Source organism: Durio zibethinus, chromosome 1, assembly GCF_047325235.1.
Source record: "Durio zibethinus cultivar Kanyao isolate XHJ-2024 chromosome 1, ASM4732523v1, whole genome shotgun sequence".
Classification (NCBI taxonomy): Eukaryota; Viridiplantae; Streptophyta; class Magnoliopsida; order Malvales; family Malvaceae; genus Durio; species Durio zibethinus.
The window spans coordinates 34,744,257-34,766,187 of NC_143162.1; the positions used below are offsets into that span (position 1 = coordinate 34,744,257).

General features: G+C 31.6%; 2 protein-coding genes and 1 long non-coding RNA gene across 4 annotated transcripts; 2 read left to right on the forward strand and 1 right to left on the reverse strand.

Moving 5' to 3' along the window:
- Window positions 1–1,651: 1,651 nt before the first annotated feature.
- On the forward strand, window positions 1,652–7,270 carry LOC111312517 (homeobox protein knotted-1-like 2). 2 transcript variants are annotated; one of them, XM_022912849.2, is made up of 5 exons: window positions 1,652–2,737; window positions 2,836–2,958; window positions 3,120–3,255; window positions 6,196–6,449; window positions 6,587–7,270. In XM_022912849.2, exons 1-5 carry the CDS (start codon window positions 2,348–2,350, stop codon window positions 6,788–6,790), a joined length of 1,107 nt encoding a protein of 368 aa, XP_022768584.2. In that variant the 5' UTR covers window positions 1,652–2,347; the 3' UTR covers window positions 6,791–7,270. The 2 variants fall into 2 exon arrangements, with proteins under 2 accessions (XP_022768584.2, XP_022768585.2); XM_022912850.2 differs by having other exon boundaries at window positions 6,573–6,989.
- Window positions 7,271–10,957: 3,687 nt separating this feature from the next.
- Window positions 10,958–12,593, reverse strand: LOC111311325 (homeobox-leucine zipper protein HAT22-like). The gene is made up of 3 exons (XM_022910698.2): window positions 11,885–12,593; window positions 11,681–11,760; window positions 10,958–11,600 (listed from the first exon to the last, which is right to left on the reverse strand). The coding sequence occupies exons 1-3, from the start codon at window positions 12,323–12,325 to the stop codon at window positions 11,318–11,320; spliced, it is 804 nt and encodes a 267-aa protein (XP_022766433.1). The 5' UTR covers window positions 12,326–12,593; the 3' UTR covers window positions 10,958–11,317.
- Window positions 12,594–17,037: 4,444 nt separating this feature from the next.
- On the forward strand, window positions 17,038–19,407 carry LOC111312520 (uncharacterized). The gene is made up of 2 exons (XR_016345706.1): window positions 17,038–18,820; window positions 19,131–19,407. It is a non-coding gene; the product is annotated as an uncharacterized LOC111312520 (long non-coding RNA).
- Window positions 19,408–21,931: the final 2,524 nt, after the last annotated feature.

Here is a 21,931-nt window from a genome sequence, read left to right on the forward strand (position 1 = left end):
AAAAAAAATGAAAACAAAAATTCCATTGAAAGCAAGTTTTAGGTTGTTAGAATGATCTTGACTCATTGTACCATCTTTAATTTGTTGTATTTTGTGTACGTCCATTCAAAAGGTTACGTATCCCTCTCTAAAAACAGCTTAAAATTAATTAAAGACAAATTACAATTGAAAATGCCTTCACTTGGGGTTTCCTGCAGGCACTGTGGCTTAATATAGTTGATAGCTAGTGCTAATACATCCTTTTCGGGTTACTCTATGTATATAAATCCCCTTCCAAAATAAATACCTGTAAAAGGTACTGAATACAACAATAAAAAGATTTTTTTGGTTGCCCTAATAACTTTTGCATTAAAAAAATAGCTTGGTTTTGAACCAATCTTGTTGTAGCTGTAATTATAACAAAATAGATGGATGGAATTGCATGATTGAAGATTTTGCTTGTAAATTTTAAATTAGATTTTTATTGTCAGTAATTTTTTTAATAGATAATTCATAAATTTAATGTAAATTTACAATATAACTTAATTTTGAAATAAGATAAATTTTTTAGCGTTGAAAAATTTTATAATTACAATAAAATAGTTTTAACATATATTTTAATCAACAATTCAACTAACTTGAACTTAACACTTAGAGCAAGAGGTTCTACAGTTTCATGCTCTTCCCAACTTGTCGTCACCTAAAAAAAGACTTGCTGACAAAAGAATAATTCCATGCCGAAATGATTAAAGTTTAAGCGACAAATGTTGATAAACTTCATCAACATTGTCTTCGAAAGAACCTACCTATTTTTTTTAATGGTTGACAATAATTTAAAATTAGAAAAAAATCTTAAAAATATTAATGTTACAAATGATTTTTAAACTATATAAAATATTCAACTTACCATCTAAATTTTAAAAATCTTTTTTAAATTATAAATTTATTAATAAATATGATATATAAAAATTTTAAATTCATCATATATTATAATTTAAAATTAATTATTTTAAAAATATTTATTATATTAATTAATAAATTTATAATTTAAATATCAAATTAAAAAAATTTTAAATTTAAATATAATACTAAATATTTTACTGTAATTTAAAATCATCAACCTTATTAATTTTTTAAAATATTTGACACGGGTGAAAAGGTACGGTGTGGTCTCTATTTGCTGTGTTGTGAGCGATAGATGGTGTCACGGATTCAGTTTTGTTACCATTAAGCGTCAGTAAAAAGAATAGCATAGCATTCCCTCAATCTTCGAATTATATTTTATGTAAGTATTTTTTTTATTATTACTATATATGACAAAATTTGAAATCTCTCATAGCAGCTTTTAGAAATTCTTAGATATAATAATAATAATAATAATAATGATAATAATACATGTAAGCCTACATTTAGACTCGTTTCGACCAACTCCCTTCCAAAAATTCGATCTACAACATGATCACATCCAAAAAAACATTGTTACAGCTTGGATTAAAAATATAAAACTTTAACTATAAAATAACCCTTTAACCTGATTGATGTGATATGTTTCCTTTAAGTAAAAGAATCACTACTAGATACAACTTTACAGACATTGATGAATTCTTAATTGAGTGAACAGTTTTCCCCTCGATCCTTTCAGTATAAAAACAAGCAACGAGAGGGAAGGATTGTCAAAACGATGAAAGGAAAAAAAAAAAAACCAAAAAGCAACTATAATATTTGAGTGAAAAAATTGGTACGTCCGTGAGAAGGAAGTGCAATAATAAATACTTTAAAGGAGAGAGAAAAAGGAGAGAAAGAAAAGAAAAAAAAAAGGAAAGGAAACGGAAGAAAAATCTACTAATCCGATGGCCTTGTCTCTTTGCCTTTATTAATTTCCAAATATTTCTTTTTTATTTTCAACAAAGAGCGTCTTGTCAACCACCCAACGCCACGCAGTCGCTTCCCGGTTCCGGCCTCAGCTCACCCTTTCTTTCCTGTCCTTACTAGCTCAGCCTTTGTCAGATCACCTCAAAATTCTTAGTGTGTCTCTTTTTTTTTTCGAATTTATTTTTTTGGGTTTCCCTTTTTTGTTCTTCTCTTAACATGTGCAAGTCTTGGTGCAATTTCACTTCAAGGCCTCCTTTACATAAAAACTGCAAAGAATTTCAATATTTTCCCATTAATCCAAAGTTCAAGACTACTCGATTTGATATGAAAACGAAAACTTGTTGCAGTAAATGATAAGTAGGTGTATAGCTATATTCTTTAGGGTTTCTATTCCTTTAGACTACTTTCTTTAGGGTTTTTACGTTTTGTGTGTCTTTGCTTTCTAGCAAGAGAATTTTTGGTTTGGGTTTGTTGAAAAAAAGGAAAAAAAAAGATAATGGAAGAATATAATCAGCTAAACGAGAATAGTACACCAAGGGGAAATTTCTTATACGCATCCCCGGTTCTTGCACCAAATTCTTCTCCATATGGGAGGGCAAGTAGCGGTTCTAATGTGAGTAATCGGCAGAACCAGATGCCTTTAACCTCCTTTCACCTTCAATCGAGCGAGTGCTATCAATCCGAGACACACCCAATTGTGAAAACTGAAGCTAGCACCTCACAACATGGCCAAAAATTTCACTACCCTTTTTTGAGAGGGCATCAAGCAATTCATCAGCAACAAGAAGGGAACGAAAGCACCAGTGAAGTTGAAGCTATCAAAGCCAAGATCATTGCACATCCTCAGTACTCTAACCTCTTGGAAGCTTACATGGATTGCCAAAAGGTAGGTTAACCACAAAAGAAGTATATATTCGATGAAGAGAAAACTTGCTTCTAGCTCAAGAGAATTCGATTAACTCATTTAACTATATTGTCATATAGGTAGGAGCTCCGCCTGAAGTAGTAGCCCGGCTAGTAGCGGCTCGACAAGAGTTTGAGGCAAGGCAGCGATCTTCAGTGACATCGAGAGACTACTCAAAAGATCCGGAACTCGATCAGTTTATGGTGATTTTCTTTCTCTTTACCCTACTGAAAATCTCGTTCCTTTGTTTGTCAAGAACCTTCTTCTCTTTGGCTTCTGATCACTTTTGGGGGTTTAAAGACAACTCCTTGTTCGGTTCAGTACTTTTTTTCTGACTCACAAAATTGTGGATCCACAAACCCAGGAAGCTTACTATGACATGTTGGTGAAATATCGAGCGGAACTATCGAGGCCTATACAAGAAGCATTGGATTTCATGCGGAGGATCGAAGCTCAACTTAACATGCTCAGCAATGGTCCCGTGCGGATCTTTAATTCTGGTACCTTTCTTTTTTCTTTCAATTTCCCGCATGCTTTAGTATCTATTCACTCACTTCATGAAGATGATTATTTGGCCCTTTGCTTACCTTTGCCTAATGTCTAGCCTGGAAAAGAAACAGGAGAATGGAACAAAAATTATATCGACGTTTGCGGAAATGGGATTAACTATGCCATTTTTGTACTGTCACGACATTTGCTAGGCTTCCTTTGGAAATTGTAGACCTGAGTCTATATTTCTCTCATTCATTCATTTACCATTGCTTCTCCCTCTATCCCAGTGAAGGAAAATAAATATAACTTTGACCCAAATCACGCCTTCCAATAATAAAGAAGAAAAAAAACCCACAAAAAATAGATCCATAAAAACGGAGAAGAAAACCCAAGACACCCCAACTTTGAAGAAAAACAGCTACACTATGTATTTATTTATTTAATTGGGAAAAACCCTAGCTAATCACGAGTCTATGGTAAATTTGATTGCAATGGCTTAACTTAAACAAATCTATCTATTTTTGAAAAGAACAAAGACAAAACATGCTCGGTTTTATGCTATCGTTGGCAATAGACAACAATAATGATAAAAAAAAATCAGAACTTGGCTTTTCTCTAATGGGGTTGCCTTTTCTTTTATATTCTAATCGATCTGACAAAGCCATTCCTTATTTTAGAGTTTGTTTGTTTTTCTTTCCCAAAATCTGGATAGTGTATTCTATTTAGTTGTGCTAAATCTGATTATGGGTTTTTGTACATAAATAATATAACTCGAGAGATGGATGTTATCATTATTGTCGTCTTTTCCCGAGTTATTCTTCGTTTAAAACAATAGTTTTTACTTTTTCCCAGAAAAAAATTTATAAAGGCTAAGAAAATTGGAGAACATAGGATGCTGTTCAAATCAGTGCTAGCTTATGTAACCTGTACGGCTTTGGCAGAAAAATTATATTTTTATTGGTAGTCTTTATTTCTGTTGGGTTTTGTCACTCACAGTTGAGGCCTTTTCTTTTGTCACTCACTGCTGATTAAATTAAATCGGCTTCATTACTAGTGTGAAACTTGGGTAGAACTTTCTTTTTGGCTTTTGTTTGTCTTTGGGGGAAGGGAGGGAGGATTCTGATTTCAATCTCAATCAGATTACTATGATACAAAGCAATTGATTTTGGTGAGAGAATCTCACTCAGAATGGCGCACAAGAGATCTCCATTTATGGTAAAATTGGTGTCCACTTTTGTTAATGAATTAAGATTATAGTCTATATGAGCATTGTTAATTGCCTAATAATTGTTTTTTAATTGTTGATCGTTGAAGACAGGTATGAATGTGTGCTGATTTTAGATGGGTAGTCTTGTTTTTTCTCTGAATTTTTAGTTTTAGTATATATATGGTCTTTAAACATTTTTCTGTCTTACACTCCAGATGCATATTTTCTTGGTTAATCTTTATTATGACAATTTGCAAATCTTTTGGCATATTAGTTGTCAAACTGATGTTTTGAGATTATGTTTGTTAGTGCCAGATTTTGTTTGGTAAATGCTTTCAGACTCTTTGTTGGCCCAACTTGGGAAACCTGAAATGCGACATGGATGGGAAAGTACTACTAACATTTCTATATATTTGCATGATATCTTTGATCCTTTCACACCCTTGACTATTGGAATTTGAGTTTGGATGCTGTCAGTGGTGTTAAAGCTGATATGATTTTGAACAATTTACATATGAAGTGATTAGAAATTTGATGTGAATTCTGAACTTTATGTGTCTACATGGATGAAAATGAGTATTTAGTAAGTAGAATATTGCTATCTTAATCATATTTTTTTTGTCATTTTTGGTAAATTCGGCTTTTTTATATTGGACTCTTTTCTTGCATTCTTATTAAGTCAGTCATAAGTTTCCACTTGTATGTATGATAAAATGGGAAATGATGGTTGCCCATTCCAATGAACGCAATTAGAACCGGATGTTATTCTAACCATAAGGCAGTGAAGGTGGAAGGATTAATGGTTGAGCGGTTCCTTGACTATTGATGCCTCTTGACCTGGATATGAATGCCCAAGTTCTGGCTTAAGCCATTCGCTACTAAGGGCTAAATTTATGAGATAACTGTTGGCTTACTTTCCTTGCGCTAATGGGAGCAATTATACATGCTTAGAATGGTGAGAGTACGTCGTCATCTAAAGAATAGGGTGGCCTTGGACGAAAGTTGTGGGTTGGTTAATTAAGATATTATCTAGCTCTTTCACTAACACCACTCATAAACCTTCCTCACTTTCTTCTCCCTGGAAATGTCAGATGGGTTCTTTATTAAGTTTACTGTTGTAGCTACTTGGACAGTTTCACTTCACTATAAGTTTGGTGAGCTATAATCTTAATTGGTCAACATTCACTTACTTGAATAGGAAATGCATTCATTCTCCTTTACCATCTTTCCGCTATCCTAAGGTCTGTCTGACATATCTATTTATGGATCCTGACCTTTGTGCAAATTGATTTACTGTTGATTTGCATGTGCCATCTCTCTAGCTGCTATCTTTGCTTGGACTTTTGTTTGAATTGATCACTATCCTTATCCGAAGATCTAGGAAAATGAAGTAAAAGAGGCGATGAATTTTAACTGATGGAATTTATTTCTGAGAAATAGCTTTTAGACTTCTTTACCCTAATTCAAAAGGATGGAGGCTAGTTGATATAAGTTGATATTACCTATTCTTGTTTAAGACATGTTAAGTGTCCTTTAGATTTGAATTCTCACTCACTTTTGTAAAATACTCTATATCAAGTATATATTGCACTGATTCTTTGAATTCGATGATGAAGTTTGTGAAGATAGTTGTAATCTGACAGAGAATATTGCTGCTGTGAAAATTCCCTGCACTGTCTATTTGGTTATCTAGTCAAGTGTTTATTTTTAAGTCGATGTACTCGTATTAAAAATTGAACAGATGAGAAGTGTGAAGGTGTTGGTTCATCTGAGGAGGATCAAGACAATAGTGGTGGAGAAACCGAACTACCTGAAATTGATCCACGTGCTGAAGATCGAGAACTGAAGAACCACCTATTGAGGAAATATAGTGGTTACTTAAGTAGTCTCAAGCAAGAACTCTCCAAGAAAAAGAAGAAAGGGAAACTACCCAAAGAAGCTAGACAGAAATTGCTTAGTTGGTGGGAGTTACACTACAAATGGCCATACCCTTCGGTATGTGTCTGTATATTCTCTTTTGAGTTAAATTATTGTCGTTCTACTACCTGCTATAAATTGGTATGCTATGGGAATTTCCACTTGATTATTAGTCTTTTCTTGGCATGCTAAAATTCCCAGTGCTAATCCCTCAGGAGACAGAGAAGGTGGCATTGGCTGAATCGACAGGTTTGGACCAGAAACAAATCAATAATTGGTTCATAAATCAAAGGAAGCGTCACTGGAAACCTTCGGAAGACATGCAATTCATGGTGATGGATGGTCTGCATCCACAGAATGCAGCACTATATATGGATGGTCACTACATGGGTGATGGTCCTTACCGGTTGGGGCCGTGATAATGCGCAATATAGCATTAGAGATTACCTGCCTCTGCAGGAATATATATATGTGAGTGTTTTAATTAGTTACATTGGAGCCATAGTATATGAGAACTATTAGTATTCGCATGTTCTTTTTTCTTTTGATAGAAATCAGCAATTCCCTACAACAAAATCTAGTATCTCTGAATAACAAACATCCTTATAGTTTTGTGCATGCCTGCTCATTGTGATGATCATTGAGGATGGGGATTTTAATTGTTTTCATTGTACCACTAGCACGGATTCAGGATGTTTGACATTGTTTCCTATGTTAGAAGGTATATGTATGCTGTTGCGCTTTGTAACTTTATTGCTGTCTGAAAGTGAAGGGTATTTAAGGAGCTAGTGCCGCAAGAGAGATGTAATCGTGTAATCTAAAGCTCTACTACTTGTTTAAGTGTATATAGCAAGAAAGTAAGTACGGATCAGTTAATGAATAGTTGCAATACTTAGAGATCTTCTCTCCTGAATATTCAACTCATGTAGCCTGGCCATCATGTATAATCCAAATGTTAGCTTCCTCTTTTTATCTCTCATATTCATATCTTGATGGATGGTTATATTAATCGGCAGCGAATGCAAGTATATATAGGAGCTTAATCTTTGTCCTTTGGTACTCAATGTCATTGGTCGTTGTTTGTTTGTAATTAAGGATATGATTTGAGAGTGATAATGGCAGTTTGACATGCGTCTCTCTGGAATTGTTTAAGCATATGGTGATCATTGATTATTTGAAGGATATGAAGTGATTGATATGCTGGCAGTACAGCCCATGATGATTTCACTCTTTTTTTATGTCCTTAACCAACAGCATCTAATTTATTCTTCCTTTTTTGTTTACGTAGATAGAGTAAGAAAGAACAAAAAAGAAAGGATGAACATAAACAACTAGACTAACGGAGATAAAGCATCAACTTGGGTTCCATTAAAACATATTTCTAAGTAACCGTAATGAATCTTTTCTGCACCCTGGTTCTTCTTTCGAAGAGGTTTTCAGAGAACGTGAGAAAGTAAAACGTCTTGAATATACGAAGATCCTGGGCCAAATATAAAGGCCCTTGAAAACTAGGTTCGGCTTCATTTCTCAACCAAGCTAGCCCACTTTGAGCTATACTAAATGTCGTTGTCACCTTTTTTTTTTTTGTTTTTTCAATTAGGGATTTATTTAAAGTATTCAATTGTTGTTTTCTTTGAAATGTTGAATGTGTTGTTGGTAAGTAGAGTGGGTTGGGTGAGGGTGGGATTTAATATGATATTTTAGCATGTAAGTTTAAGTTTGATTTAATTTTTTGGACTTTATTTTTCGTCTAAGTTTATTTTTACAGGTAATAATAAAGTTTAAATTTATCCAAGGTATTAGTATTTAAAATTTAAAAAAAATAAGTTTTTTATAAATTATTAATTTAATAAATTTTAATTAAATTTATGAGTTATTTTAACTTAGATTCAATTTAATTTTGTTAAATGTAATTTAAAATTGAATAATTATTTTAATGTTTTGTACACAAAAATTTTGAGCTTTATCTTATTGTAAGTAATAAAATAAATAAATTTTATTTTATTATAATAAAAATATATTTTTTAATTTTTTAGCTCAGTCGGTCGAGCTTGAGTCTTATACAGCAAAACTCAAGCTCAGTTTTAGTTTTTGGTTAAATTTTATTTATTTATCCAAACTTTATTAATGGATTTAATATTCATATTTAAATCTTTTAAAATTTCGGATGAATTTTAAGATTTGGACGGATCGTTCAATTCGTGAATAAGTCTATTGGTAAAAAATTAAAATTAAAATTTTAATATTTAAAATTTAATTTATGCACTATGAATTGATTCCGTCAAAATAAATAAATAAATCTGAATTGTCATGTCAACCAAAGAAGTAAAGATAATGCAAAAAGTTTTGGCATGGCAATAAGTCGCAAGAAGCATTTTTATATTCTCAAATTCGATTCCATGTTGATTTATTTTATTCATTTACTGAATTGCGTCATGGCCTTTATGTCTTTCACAATTTTAAATCCAAAAAGTGTGAAAACATTCCATTAATTCCATATATCTTTAAAATAAATCACATTATTTAACGAATTTCAAATGGCTTTAGACTTTTAGATGCCTATCGACCGCAAAAATTGGATGGACGCCCATCGATAGACCTATACTTGGCCCGTGATATCTGAACATTATTTAATTTAATAAACATATTTTATTAAATTTAATTTTAAAATATTAAAACATTAATATAAAATAGCAAATTATCAAGCACATGATTATCGATCTAATCGTCTTCCTTATATCTTAATTATTTTAGTTTAGATGTTGCTTTCCATCTCTCTCTTTCTCTTATTCGCACATCATTTAATTTTAGAACTTTTTTATAAACATTATCTTATCTTCTAATCTCTAACATTTCTTTCTGATTTTCTTTATCATATAAAATGTATGTTTGTCAGCCTGCATCACCGCTTAGTCATGAAATTAATGATTAATGAATAATTCTAATATCGCATTGATATTATGTCATTTATCTTGATTTTTTTTTATAAAAATTATATATTTATCTTCTATTTTCATGGCACCCTTTATATATGATCCAAAAGTATATTTAACTTAAAGAGCAAAATACAGAATTAATCATTTGATTATGGTTTTATTTTTAAAATGGTTATTTACCACTAAAATTTGAATAAGTATTTTTTATCATCCAATCTTTAATTTTTAACTATATACTAAAATGATAATGCCGCGTCAATTGTTATATATTACGTGACATTATTATATCATTTGATATTTTATGTGATATTGTTAACATGATATTATAAATTTTAGAAAAAAATAAATTTTGCTAATGTGATATTATCACATGAAACTTAATAGCTAATATGTCATCATAATATCAACACGTCATTAGAAACTAATAGTTAAATGATGAAAAAATTTACTCAAAATTTAGTGATTAAATTAAATTTTTTAATAATTTAGTGACTATTTTAAAAATATAATCATAATTAAGTGATTAATGATATAATTTATCCTTAATTTAATCAGTGTTGGGTGCTTTTCTTATTTAAAAATTTAAAGAGTTAATGTTATGATCCTCTATTATTGAATAGGGGATAGAGATGGGAGATAGAGATGGGAATGATAGGGGTTTGAACTCAAATCTTACATATGATCCTAAGACTTTAATTATTAAACCAAAAAGTTGAAAATAAAATAAAGGGGCATTTGAATAATTAAACTCGGGACCTCTCTATTTTGATATATATATATATATATATATATATATAGATAGAGAGAGAGATAGATCAATTTATATAAAAAAAATTATATTTTTTTAATCATTGATTTTAATAAATCAAAATGATATGATTAATCTATTTTTTTCTTCTGATTCTCTCATTCATTAAATTTATTAAAATTAATAATTAAAAAAGTTATAAAACTTTTTAGTTAAAGTTTTACATTGATATAATTTGATCCCTTGCTACATATATATGAGAAGAGATTAACTTATACTAAAGTAAAACTAAAAAATTTTAATTTTAATAAATTTAAGAATGAGATAAAAATAGAGTAAAGACAATGGCTTATAATTAGCTTACAAGATTTGAAACGTGAAAGTCATTTTCAAGCGTTGCCGTCCTGCCAGTGAGCTGACAGGACTCAAGAACTGTATTGGACTGGAAATTTAGACTTTGAAAAGAAGGATTAACCTAATCATGTGAACGTGGAAATCCAATGGTAATCACATTAATTAAAAAACAAAGATTTCAAATCCAACTTATCTTTCTCTTAATCTAAACCACAATAAAAAGGTTTACTTTTTTGAGCAAAAGTGGACGTCCTTGCAGTCTTCTATGTTTCCCTTTCTTGGTCATTAAGCAACTTAAGGCAATTTCTATTGAGTTGCCTTTCGACCAAACCAAAACATGAATTTCTTCCAGACCAAAGGTTACCTATAGTAAAGATAAACTTTATCCAATTGGGGGAGGGAAGACCTGAAATAAGACATGATATTGCCTGTGCCAAGTCTGGAATTATATGCTGGATATCAATGGCAGAATTCAACAGATAATATGTAAGGCAAAACAATCAAGAAGAAAAAAGAATAGAAAAAAATGACACAGAATATATAACAATTAAAGAAAATACCAGCCAATAAATTTAACTAGTGCAATTATGATATAAATTACAGCCCCATATAATCTGTTGAAAAGGAAATAATATTTCTCCATTTCTCTATGCTTCTTACAATATGGCCTAACTTCACTAAATGAATCAAAATCAGTAAGGGTAGTAACTAATTAATTTTTCACGCAGATAATGAGAAGATCAAGACCTTCTCAGCTAGCCTTTTCTAAGTATGTACAAATATTTAATTTATACACAAATATAGATATAGATATAAGTCTAGTAAGATTTAATTACTCCATACAGATAAATATTTGACACATAAGCCTAGAACAAAACTAGCACTGTTCTATGGCGTCAACAAGTTGCCTAGCAGGCTGCAGATGGGTGAGAGAAGGGATTGAAGAAGTGAGATTTCTGACCAATTGTAAAAGGGATTGATGTTGAAGGGCCTTCACCCCCATTGGCAACCCTTTCACAGGAAGGGCACATAGTGAGGGTTGCTGCAGGCAGCTTCATATAATAGGATGATGTTAGTTTCAATGATTTAAGCTCTTGTAGTTCCTTCTGCAGCCTCTTGTTCTCTTCTGTTAGTGTTTCACAACATTTCTTCAGTAACTCACAATCTACTTCAGTCTGTTTCAGCTTTGTCCTGTACAAAAAGAGAACAAAAAATAAGGGAAAAAAAATTCATTCATGAAAAAGAACAAAAACTAAATACCCGATGTAAACCTGGCTCTCCTATTTTGGAACCATACTTCCACTTGCCGTGGCCTTAGATTCAGCTGCTGTGCTAAAGCTTGCTTCTGTTTCTGTTAACCCAAGAAAGAAGTAAAACCAAATAAGAGAATAGAATTCATATAAATCTTTTAAGGTTATATGCAGTTATAAGTGCATAAACATTGAATAGAATAAAGAAAAAGAAAGATGGTGTACAGGATTGAGAGTGCTGTGTTCTTTGAAGCTGTCTTCTAAAATTGCAGATTGTTCTTTGCTAAGCCTAAGTTTCTTTCTGGGGCTGCCTTCATCATCTTCATCACTGACCCTTGAAGAGACTCTCTCCAATTCTACCTCTTCGCCACCAAAATCTCTCTCCCTCTTGACGCTAGAGTTAGAAAATGAAGATACTGCACTAAGAGAAGAGGCTTGTTGGTGCAAATCAATCGACTCGCCGTGTACTTTACTAGCACCAATCTTAGTAGCAGATTGATATATTTCATCTGATGGACCTAACGTAAGAAATGGGAAAAAGTGGTCGTGTTTCAGGAACAATTTCTTCTGCTTTTGTTGATGATCGGACTGCGAAAAGTTTTCTTGCTTAATGAGGCAGCCTAGACCAAGACCAAGGCCAGTGTTACAAATATCATCAAATCCCATTGTGGTTAAAACTAAATGTTTCTCAAAGCTGCTGAACTAGCACAGAATCTTGATGCTAAGGAGGCAAAAAAAGGGTGTTCTTAGAGAGAAATGGAGGAGGTGGAGAGGTGTTATGAGGGGACTTATGGAGGGAAGCGGGGACATGGAACGAATTATTAATCTAAAGGAAATGAGTAGACTAACGAATCCGGTTGTGAATGATGAAAATTCCCATCTCTCTTTGTCCTCATAGGTTGACCATTCAGAGCAAAACTCCCTAATTTCTCTCACTTTGTCCCTCCAAGAGCCAAGAATACAGTGTATAAAGTTCATAGAATGGATTACATACGTGGAACCACATGGAAAGTAGAGATGTACACAAGAGCACATAAAAGAGAATAATTCGATCTTTTTACTTTTTTTTTTGGACTTTTCTTTTGATTTTCCACTTTAAATCCACACCTTTTGACCCTTTGATTATAAAGTAAACTTGTTTTAAAACTCTGAGTGATCGAGTATCCACAATTACAACTTTGGGTATAAATCAAAATTATAGCAAGAATTCTGTCTATAAATCACTTTCTTTTCAATGTTAACACCAAAGGGTGGTGATTAATTAATGGGAGGGGTCAGATAGCTAAACAGTTATTGTCAATTACAGGCAATGATGTTGATTTTAGTGAGGTAAATAGAGGAGACAACATTTCATAATAGAATTAAATAGAGACTCATCATTAGCTCTGTGTTTTTATATGTATACCTAGTTGCACACCACCAAAGTGTCCCCCACTATTACATGCCTTGCCTTACTTCTCTAACACGATATAGACTCTCGTAAACTTGACCAAATTCTAAATATTCTTGCAGCATATCACCTTAATTTGATTCAAACCAGAGGACATAAGCAGGCAACTTGGGATTATAAGAAAAATGAAATTGAACCTACCTATAAAACCAATAGAGAAGTTTATGATTATTGCAAAGTGGTCAAACTCAAACAAAGCTTTGCCAGAAATGAATAGTGATTATCGCTGGTATATTGTGGGTTGTACTCATTAGATAAAATCAATACAGGAAAAAATGGATTACTGATAACCATGTTTCTTCAACAATTCCACTGTTTTCCCTCCTAGTGCTGTGAACTCTCCATTTTATTATATGTAACTTTTTTGGGTTTTTTTTAATAATTAAGGTTGTTTACAATTAAATCAAATCACTTATTAAGAGTTTAATATTCTATCAACACGTCGTATGATTATCAGTAGCTTTTTTTCTTTATATCCCACACATGTTTAAATAATTTTCAATAATCAATATGATGGGGGGAAAATATTTTGCACCATTATTAGTTGCATTGAGAAAATTATTTGTAGAGAATAGAGGACATGACCTACCACTTTCACACAATATTTGAAGGAAGAGAAAGAAAGAGATGTGCACCGTATATAAGGATGTCAATGGTAATCTTGGGGCCTCTCTACATCAAATCATTGTACATTTGGTATGGAAGGGTCATAAATTTCAAAGATGATATAATATACCCGAATATAATTCCTTAGCACAAACTTGCTATTAAAAGTTGATGTTGAGTCCCGAAGTAATCCATGTAATTTTCATATATATATATATATATATATATATATATATATATTCTCAAACTCAAAATATAATATTATATTATAGTGATAAAATTAATCACGGTTCACAAATAATAGTACCATATTCTTTCATATTCAAGATGTAATTAATGATGTGAAAATTTCTTTTTAATAAGCTTTTTCATATATGAAATGAATATATGAAATAATGAGCGATTTGGAGAGATAGAGGATGCAAGGATTATAGGGAATATATTACATCAAATTCTGATACCATTTTCTCTTTAATCTTATCACCAAGTGGTTAGGTATTAAAAAAAGGTTAGGCACTAAACTATGTAGGTTTTTCCCCAACCCCATTAATATATGAATTTTGCGCAAGTTAAAAAAAGGAAAAATTGATTAAATGATGTTAATCTCGCAAATTAATAACGTGTTGGATTTGTTTCTCCCATATATATTAGGAGTTTTAGAATTGTCATAGAAATCTATTGAATAAAACTTATAATTAATGGAATTTGGGAGATACAACTATATATCATGTGATCTTATCTAAAGTGTAGTAAGTTTTTTTTACAAAGGAACACCTTTTTTTGAATTAAAAAGTTATCTATATTCACACATAGAAGAATATATAAACTCATAAAATTTCGATAGCATCTTTTTTCTTGCAATGAACAGAGAGTAATATATAGGTGATGATGAAAGGATATAGCGATCTATATGGTAGGGTTAATCCACCGACGAATCTATAAGTTCATCGCATCCATTTGTGGGTCATTAGGAGAAATTTTTTCATTGATGAAACATCTAATCGTCGAATATATTATAAAGTGAATATGCAGGAGAGCTTTTTTAATAGTGAATGTAGAGCATGGACGTCAAAAGTATATATATAAATATATATATATATATATATATATATATTCTGATCTTTAGGACATGAAAAGGTATTTTAGCATGCGTTAAGATATAGAATTATCCAAGCCTTCATAACCAAGTTTTTGTCCTAGTTAGTGCCGGATAGAGAGACATCATGACTTTGAAACAATGGCGGAATATTAATTCGGAATAATTAACTAATACTTTTTTGTTCATAATAAAATAATACTTTTTAAGCAAACATTTAACCAAAACGTCAAAGGAAAGGAGAAAAAAGGATAGCTTAAAAACAAAGGATGCTTAGTATATGTAGCACTACTTTTGTGTTTCGTTCACACATGACACGAGAGCACAAATAGGGCAGATTCTTTCTATTTTATTCATTTTTTCCTTGGGGGAATCAACGTGTCAGGAGGAGAGGAACGACACGTAGGATTGGCAGTAACAGATAGACAAGTTGTACCCCGCAAATGATTTGGCAAGATGGAGCATTCGATTCTAAAAGGATATGATGATTGTGGGAGCAAAAAGAAGTAGTTAAGCAATGATAGAAGGGAAGGAGGATCGAGAAAGTTGGGGTGCGGGTGCGGGTGGTGTTAGAGATAAGGTTTCAGATGCGTTCCGGCCTTTAAGGCTTAGCCGACCAGTGGTAGTGAAGAATTGTGCTCTTTGTTTGGCTTTTCTTCCCCATACCAACTGTCCATTTCAAAGAAGCCATCACTTTTGTCTGCATTTCTACTGCAACTTGTTTTATTGATTGTAATCTACGTTATCACTTAAGCATTATTATTGACATCTAAACTTTTTCACTTATATTTAAATTAAGAGATCAAGATTGATCATTGATGCATGACATACACATGAAAACAGCTCTTTTTAATGTTCATGATAGGCTTTCTAAATTTGTTACATGATAAGTTTTTTTCAATATCTTCTTATACGTGATGAGAATCTATTAAAATAATATTATTTTATATTTAATAAATATATAATTTTTAAAATTTTATATTTAAATTAAATCTTTTTATTTACAGTGAATTGATTTTAAAATTAAATATTTAACAGTTGCTACTCTAAATTAAAAAGCATTAGCACAAAGGATTATTGTATCTTAAAAAAATGATAATATTAAAAGATTAAAATTCTAGAAAACTCACATTTTTATATTTGCATTCATGTATAAAAAGATTAATCATTAGTATTAATTTATTATTTGAATTAATCATCTTGCCTACCAATTAAGTAGTGACATGATAATAGTGTCAACACCATTACAAAGAAACTTAATATAATTGAAGAGTTTATATATTAAATGTTAATTGAGTTTTTGGTGTTAAGGATAATTAAATAAGAAATTTAAAATGTTAGTACATTTTTGTTTTATGGGTAACGTGACATTGGATGTTATTTATAAAAGTGTTTCTTGTTTTATTTTGAACTAATTTTCTCTTCTGACAATATACACTTCCTCGCATTAAAAATTTTATTTTCGAAAATGTTCCCATAATTATCGAACCAAGGTTGATAAGAAAATATGGATTCTTCTCTTTGTAAATTGGACTAATACTTTGTGTATTATTTATAGGAGTTTGATGACAGGTATTTATGGAACAAGTTGGTAATGGGACAAAAGAAGCCTAGCTATAGTCAGGGCAACACAAGTATAATCCTTATGGACTTCCATTAGAGGAGAGCATGATGATCAATGTACCGACTTTCCCAAGGCAATTGTCGGCCTACCCCACTTAGCTTGTCCCGATCTTTTCTCTTTTCCCTTGCTATTTTTCTGGGACTCGACTTTCAATTACAACCATATCATGCTTGCGTGGCCCTTCAAATATCTCTTTCTCGTGGAGTTAGTTTTCAAAACTTAAGAGTCCAGAGGATCCCACTTTACCAACCTCTCCATTTTTATTGTTTCCGGTGATTTTTATAAAAGAAAATGAGAACTTTGTCTTTTGGGTACTTGTTAGAGCTATATTTGAACTATGAACAATCTTTAAGAGGAGGATTCAAATTTAAGCTGGTGACAATATTTCATTTATAATTATTTAATTATAGTAAAAATTTATTATTTATAAATATAAATTTTATATAAAATTTTGATAGATTTTACATAACTTAAAATTATAATTATAAATAAAATGCTTTCTAAACCGAGATGTTTTCTTTTATTGTCATCTATGTTCAAAGAAACTGTAAGAAAAAAAAAATTGCAGCAACTAGATTTAAGGAAATAAAGTTATTGGAAGGTGGCCCGAGTACATCGGAGAAATAACGTTCTTCTGCATATGGGTTGTCTGAAGCTCCGGCCTCTCTCGCACTGGCACATTAGGATGTCGACACTCGACACCGACAGGCTTTGCACTTATGGGCTATATCTACTCTAAAATTGAAGTTCAATGTAATGGCCGACACTGACAAGCTTTATACTTATGGGCTATGGCTACTCCAAAATTGAGGTCCAATGGGATGGCATTTGGCCCATCATTCGGCACTCACAAAGTGACAAGCTTTCTTTTCTTCCCCTCAAAATATATATATTCAATTCATATGTGTTGCAAGAGGCAAGCCCAAGGGAATAAGACTATAGTTCAACTTGTTCAATGAGTTTCACCTTAAATCAAATATTGAAGGCCCGAAAGCTAAGCTCATTAAATCCATGTTAAAAAAGGACTAAGCCCAAGTTTACCACAGGCTTGACATGGGTCTAATTGTTGATTGGCTAGGTAAAGGCGTCTCTGGGGTCCACTGCCATATTTGACCGCACACAGAAACGAAACGATCATCTCAACCCAGCCGTGGACCTCTGGTTTTCGATATTCATGACACGCGGATACTTTATAGAAAAGGAAAAAAAAAAGTGGGCGGTTTTTGTTCGACTCAATGCCTTTTAAAGCAGGCCAAGGGAAAAGAATCAAGCTAGAAACAATTAAGCCGGTGGAGGAAAGGACAGGGAGGAGGAACAAAGAAAGATGTGTTACGAAGTGAAGTGCTCAACATGCGGGAAAACAACATGGGGAGGCTGCGGAAGACATGTTCCATCTGTCTATAAGCGCGTGCCTGAAGCCCAGCGCTGCCAATGCCGAGACTGGCCTGGGGTCAACTCTTCTGCCGAAAATCCTCAACCTTCGAGTTCTTGTGCTATTTTGTAATAACTCCTTTTTGTTTTCCTATGCAAGTCCTCCAGTTCTGATTTAGTATTTACTGCTTCGAATTGCTTCTATTATGATTGCTGCTATCAGATCGGTGTTATAATTGTTCCCGACCTTTTCTTATAATTGTTTCTCGGGGGGGTTTCTGGAAATCATTATGACAAGAAATAAACTTATTATTAAGAATAAACTTTTAGTTCAACTAAATCTGGTTTAACCACAGTTGATCATCTGAATTTATTAACAAATTCTGGCAAGAAAAAAGAAACCCATTTCTGAATAAGAAATGATGAGGATTGCTGCTTGATCCATGGAGTGCACAAGATATCACCCGGTATCTATGATTATTACTAATTAAGCCCAATCTATCGCACTTAAAAAAAGAAAATGAAGAATTGAAATAACAAATGAAGATATTTGTGAATAAGAAAGAGTTGATTCTTCCTACTTTTGCCAGGAAGGGGCTGCACAACGGCGAACTGGATGCTAAAGTTTTGCATTATGCCACTAAAATTGTAAGAAAAAGACAGATAGAAGCCAAACAGTATGATATTTTTCTTTCCTTTTATTCTTTTAATTTCTTCTATATATGGAACCTTTAGAGAAAGAAAAAAGAAATTACACATATGAAAACTTTGTTGATGGTGTCAAGTCTGAAATGTCCCAAGTGGAGGGAGAATCTTTCTGGCGAATAACGTAGGCATTGGACACCTCACATCTCACACTGAATTATCGGACGATCAAAGCTTGAAAATCCAGGAATCCGCCCAAGGAAACCTTAAAAAAAAAAAAAAAAAAAGAAGAAGAAGAAAAAGACAAACGACAAACAGAGATGCTCCTTGTTTTCTTGATAAGTTCCGCCTTATTCTTGATTATTGAAGGTATGGAGATTGATTGATTGATTTTATCGAAAAGTTTGTGGTATTTTAAACATTAGTTAAATTATTTAACATTATTATGATTCTTTTATGTGGAATTTTAGATAAGAGGGCTCGTAAAAAAACACTTTCATTCATTTTATGACTTTGTTAACACTTGTATAAAGAAGATTGTAAGGGCCAGTGATCGGATTGTGTAATGGTCGGCCCAAGAATTTACCTCAGCTAAATGGTTTTCTTGCTTCTTTGGTGCATTTGTGTATATATTATTTGTTTAACTTTTTTTTTAATATTTTGTGGATGGTATTTTTAGGTGTCTTAGCTAGAATAAGATGAGTAGAGATTGAGGATAAAGTGGTTTGAATTTGCCGTCAGAAAACACAGTCATGTGGCATTGGAGTTACTTTTCCTGGACGCACTCCAATGCTTAAGTCAGTAAAATATGAGAGCTAAGGAAAAAAAGAAGTTGAGGCGTGTATGGAAAGCTTCAATGGAGGAAAAGATAATTTAGATATGTAAGTATGGTGATTCTCTTGCATATACGAGACTTCTCTTTATTTTATATATGAAATAAGAGACGAAAATTTGAAAAATATACGTACAATTCGAAAAAAATTTATTAAGTGATTATGAATTACATTTAATAATTTTAAGTAAATGCATGATATATTTAATAATTCAAGATAATTTGAAAGTCAAATATTTAGTTCTAATACAATGTATTGATAGAACCTTAGAGAAGATATGAAAAAAGTCATTCTTTAACAAAAGATAAATTATTTTTTTGAGTAAAAATGACATGACAACTTGAATATATATTATCTAAATGATTTAAAAAATTGATCACATTAACCAAAATGTGATCAAATAAATGGACGTAACAATTCAAAGTAGTTGTTATCACTTATTAGCAATGAAACTATTTAAGATTGGTAATATCTTCGTTTGATCGGTATCACGTATTTTGGAAATTGCTTTTATATCTTTTTTCTTTATCATTTACCCTTTTTAATTTATTTTGTTTCTGCTTATGTAATATCTAGGTTGACACTTGGCTCTATTCAGTTTGATCAAGAGTTTAGCATGTGAACTACTGGTCTTTCTTTAATAATTACATTGAAAGCAAGATTTAGATTCTCAACTAATGGGTAGACAACCCATTTTTCCAGTATTGGCTGAAAGCGTGTTTTGCAAAGTATTTCCTTTCTCATATATCTGGATATGAATTTTCAGAATTCTTGTGAATTAGAAAAAATTGTAACTTTAAGAGTTAAAATGAAAACAACCAGTGAAGTGGAATTGCACACCAACACCACCACTACCGTGTTTGTGTGTGAACAACTCATTCAAAAAACAACTTGATTAGTGAATACTTGGGAATAAAGCATTCGAGGAATCCCTCGATGTAAGCTTTCCGGCCCCAAGTTGGATTGAACTTTTAAGATAATGCTACTTTTGGCATTGCAGTATAAAGAATACTAGAATAGTAATCTAGTACTCTAGTGTCATAGTCAAAAAAGCTTTTAGTTTTGTCAGTTTAATGCGATAATGAAGTTGACTCACCTTAAAATTTTTTTTTTTTGGGCTCACTTTTTTGTTTTTTAATATAAGACCCACATTTTTTTTTTATCCACTTTGGCTTTTTTTTTTTCATTTTTTTTAATTTAATTTTTTTATGAGTTTTATCAAAATTGTTTTTTCAATGTGAACCATTTTTTAAAATTTTTTTCTTTCAAATCTTTTTTTTTTTTTAGGTTTTTTCCTTTGATATCGTGTAATATATTTTTTTTATTTTTTAAAAATATTTCATAAATAATTTTTTTTTGAAAGAACCAACTTGGTATCAAATTTTTTTTTTTCAAGAACATTCAATAAATTTTTATACATTTTTTATTTTTGATATAAAAAATATGCTACATAGTTTTTTTCTTTTTTAATTTTTTTCTCTTTTTATCTTTGTTGGCCATGTGGTCTATCACGTGACAGTCCTTTGAATTTGTTTTTGTTTTTAGGGACTCACCTATTTTTTTAATGTTTTGAATTAATCACTTTTTTGAACCATTTTTAAAAAATATTGAATATATTTTTATCAAAATATTGAAAAAGAAAAAAAAGTTGGAAGCTAAGTGGTTAAAGCATTTTTCACCTTTTTCTTCTTTCATCTTTAAATTTATGTTAAAGTTTAGATAATTATGTGCCATTCAATGTTTAATTACCTCAATTCGTAGGACATCAAATTCTTTGAAAAAGATTGTACAATGTAATAAAGTATGGTCTTATTGTGAGGGCAAATCATAATAACTTAAGAACAAAGGTGGGAAAATGTTTTCTTTTAAAACATTTTAATCTCCACATCTCACTATTCAATATATTTTGCCACTTATTCCTAATTTTTTTTCTCCGGAAGCAAGCCTTCCAAAATAATTGATTGATTAGTGAAAAAAATTGATGAGATTATATAATTTAAAAAAAAATTATATGGAGTTTACGTGATTATATGTCTATCGTCTTTCATCGTTAAATCAATATCTAAAACTTTCAATTTTCGTAGAGAGTCAGATGACCCTCCGCTTTGATGGAACCGTCTTCTTCCAGCACATTCAACGCCAGGAAGCACAGCAGCCATTGATAAAATATATACAATTGAGATCCAGTGACTTTTATAAGTTGTATTCAGGCTTCAGGGTCTCCTTTGAATTGATTATGTCAGCCTGTTTGAATCTAGCTATACCTGAAACAAGAAGGAAATTAAAGAGGAGGTGAACTGTAAAAAATTTGACACATTAAAGGATATAAAAAAAAATGGGGCTATGAGGGTATGACTGAAAAGTGATTGAATCTATAAAGACAAAGGAAGAACCGTTGGCACGTAACAGAGATTATACTGGAAGACAAAAGCGGGTCCATGCCATTAATTTTTTGGAGGAAACAATCTTTCTCAATCCCTTTTCGACTTTCACCCATTGAAATTTGAATATTGAATGTTAGAATCTCTTCTGTATAAATGTCTTTTAATTCGAATTTAGTGATAATTTTTTATTTGAATTATTTTAAGTGCATAATTTATAAAAATTTTTATTTAAATTATTTAATATAATATATTTTATTTTGATT

Bases quoted from the DNA above. Each gene is read 5' to 3' on its own strand.
- LOC111312517 (XM_022912849.2), top strand. From the start codon at position 2,348: ATGGAAGAATATAATCAGCTAAACGAGAATAGTACACCAAGGGGAAAT. The intron at 2,738-2,835 runs GTAGGTTAACCA...ATTGTCATATAG, and splicing joins CTTACATGGATTGCCAAAAG to GTAGGAGCTCCGCCTGAAGT. The intron at 6,450-6,586 runs GTATGTGTCTGT...CTAATCCCTCAG, and splicing joins ACAAATGGCCATACCCTTCG to GAGACAGAGAAGGTGGCATT.
- LOC111311325 (XM_022910698.2), bottom strand. From the start codon at position 12,325: ATGGGATTTGATGATATTTGTAACACTGGCCTTGGTCTTGGTCTAGGC. The intron at 11,761-11,884 runs GTACACCATCTT...TTGGGTTAACAG, and splicing joins AACACAGCACTCTCAATCCT to AAACAGAAGCAAGCTTTAGC. The intron at 11,601-11,680 runs GTTTACATCGGG...CTTTTTGTACAG, and splicing joins TTCCAAAATAGGAGAGCCAG to GACAAAGCTGAAACAGACTG.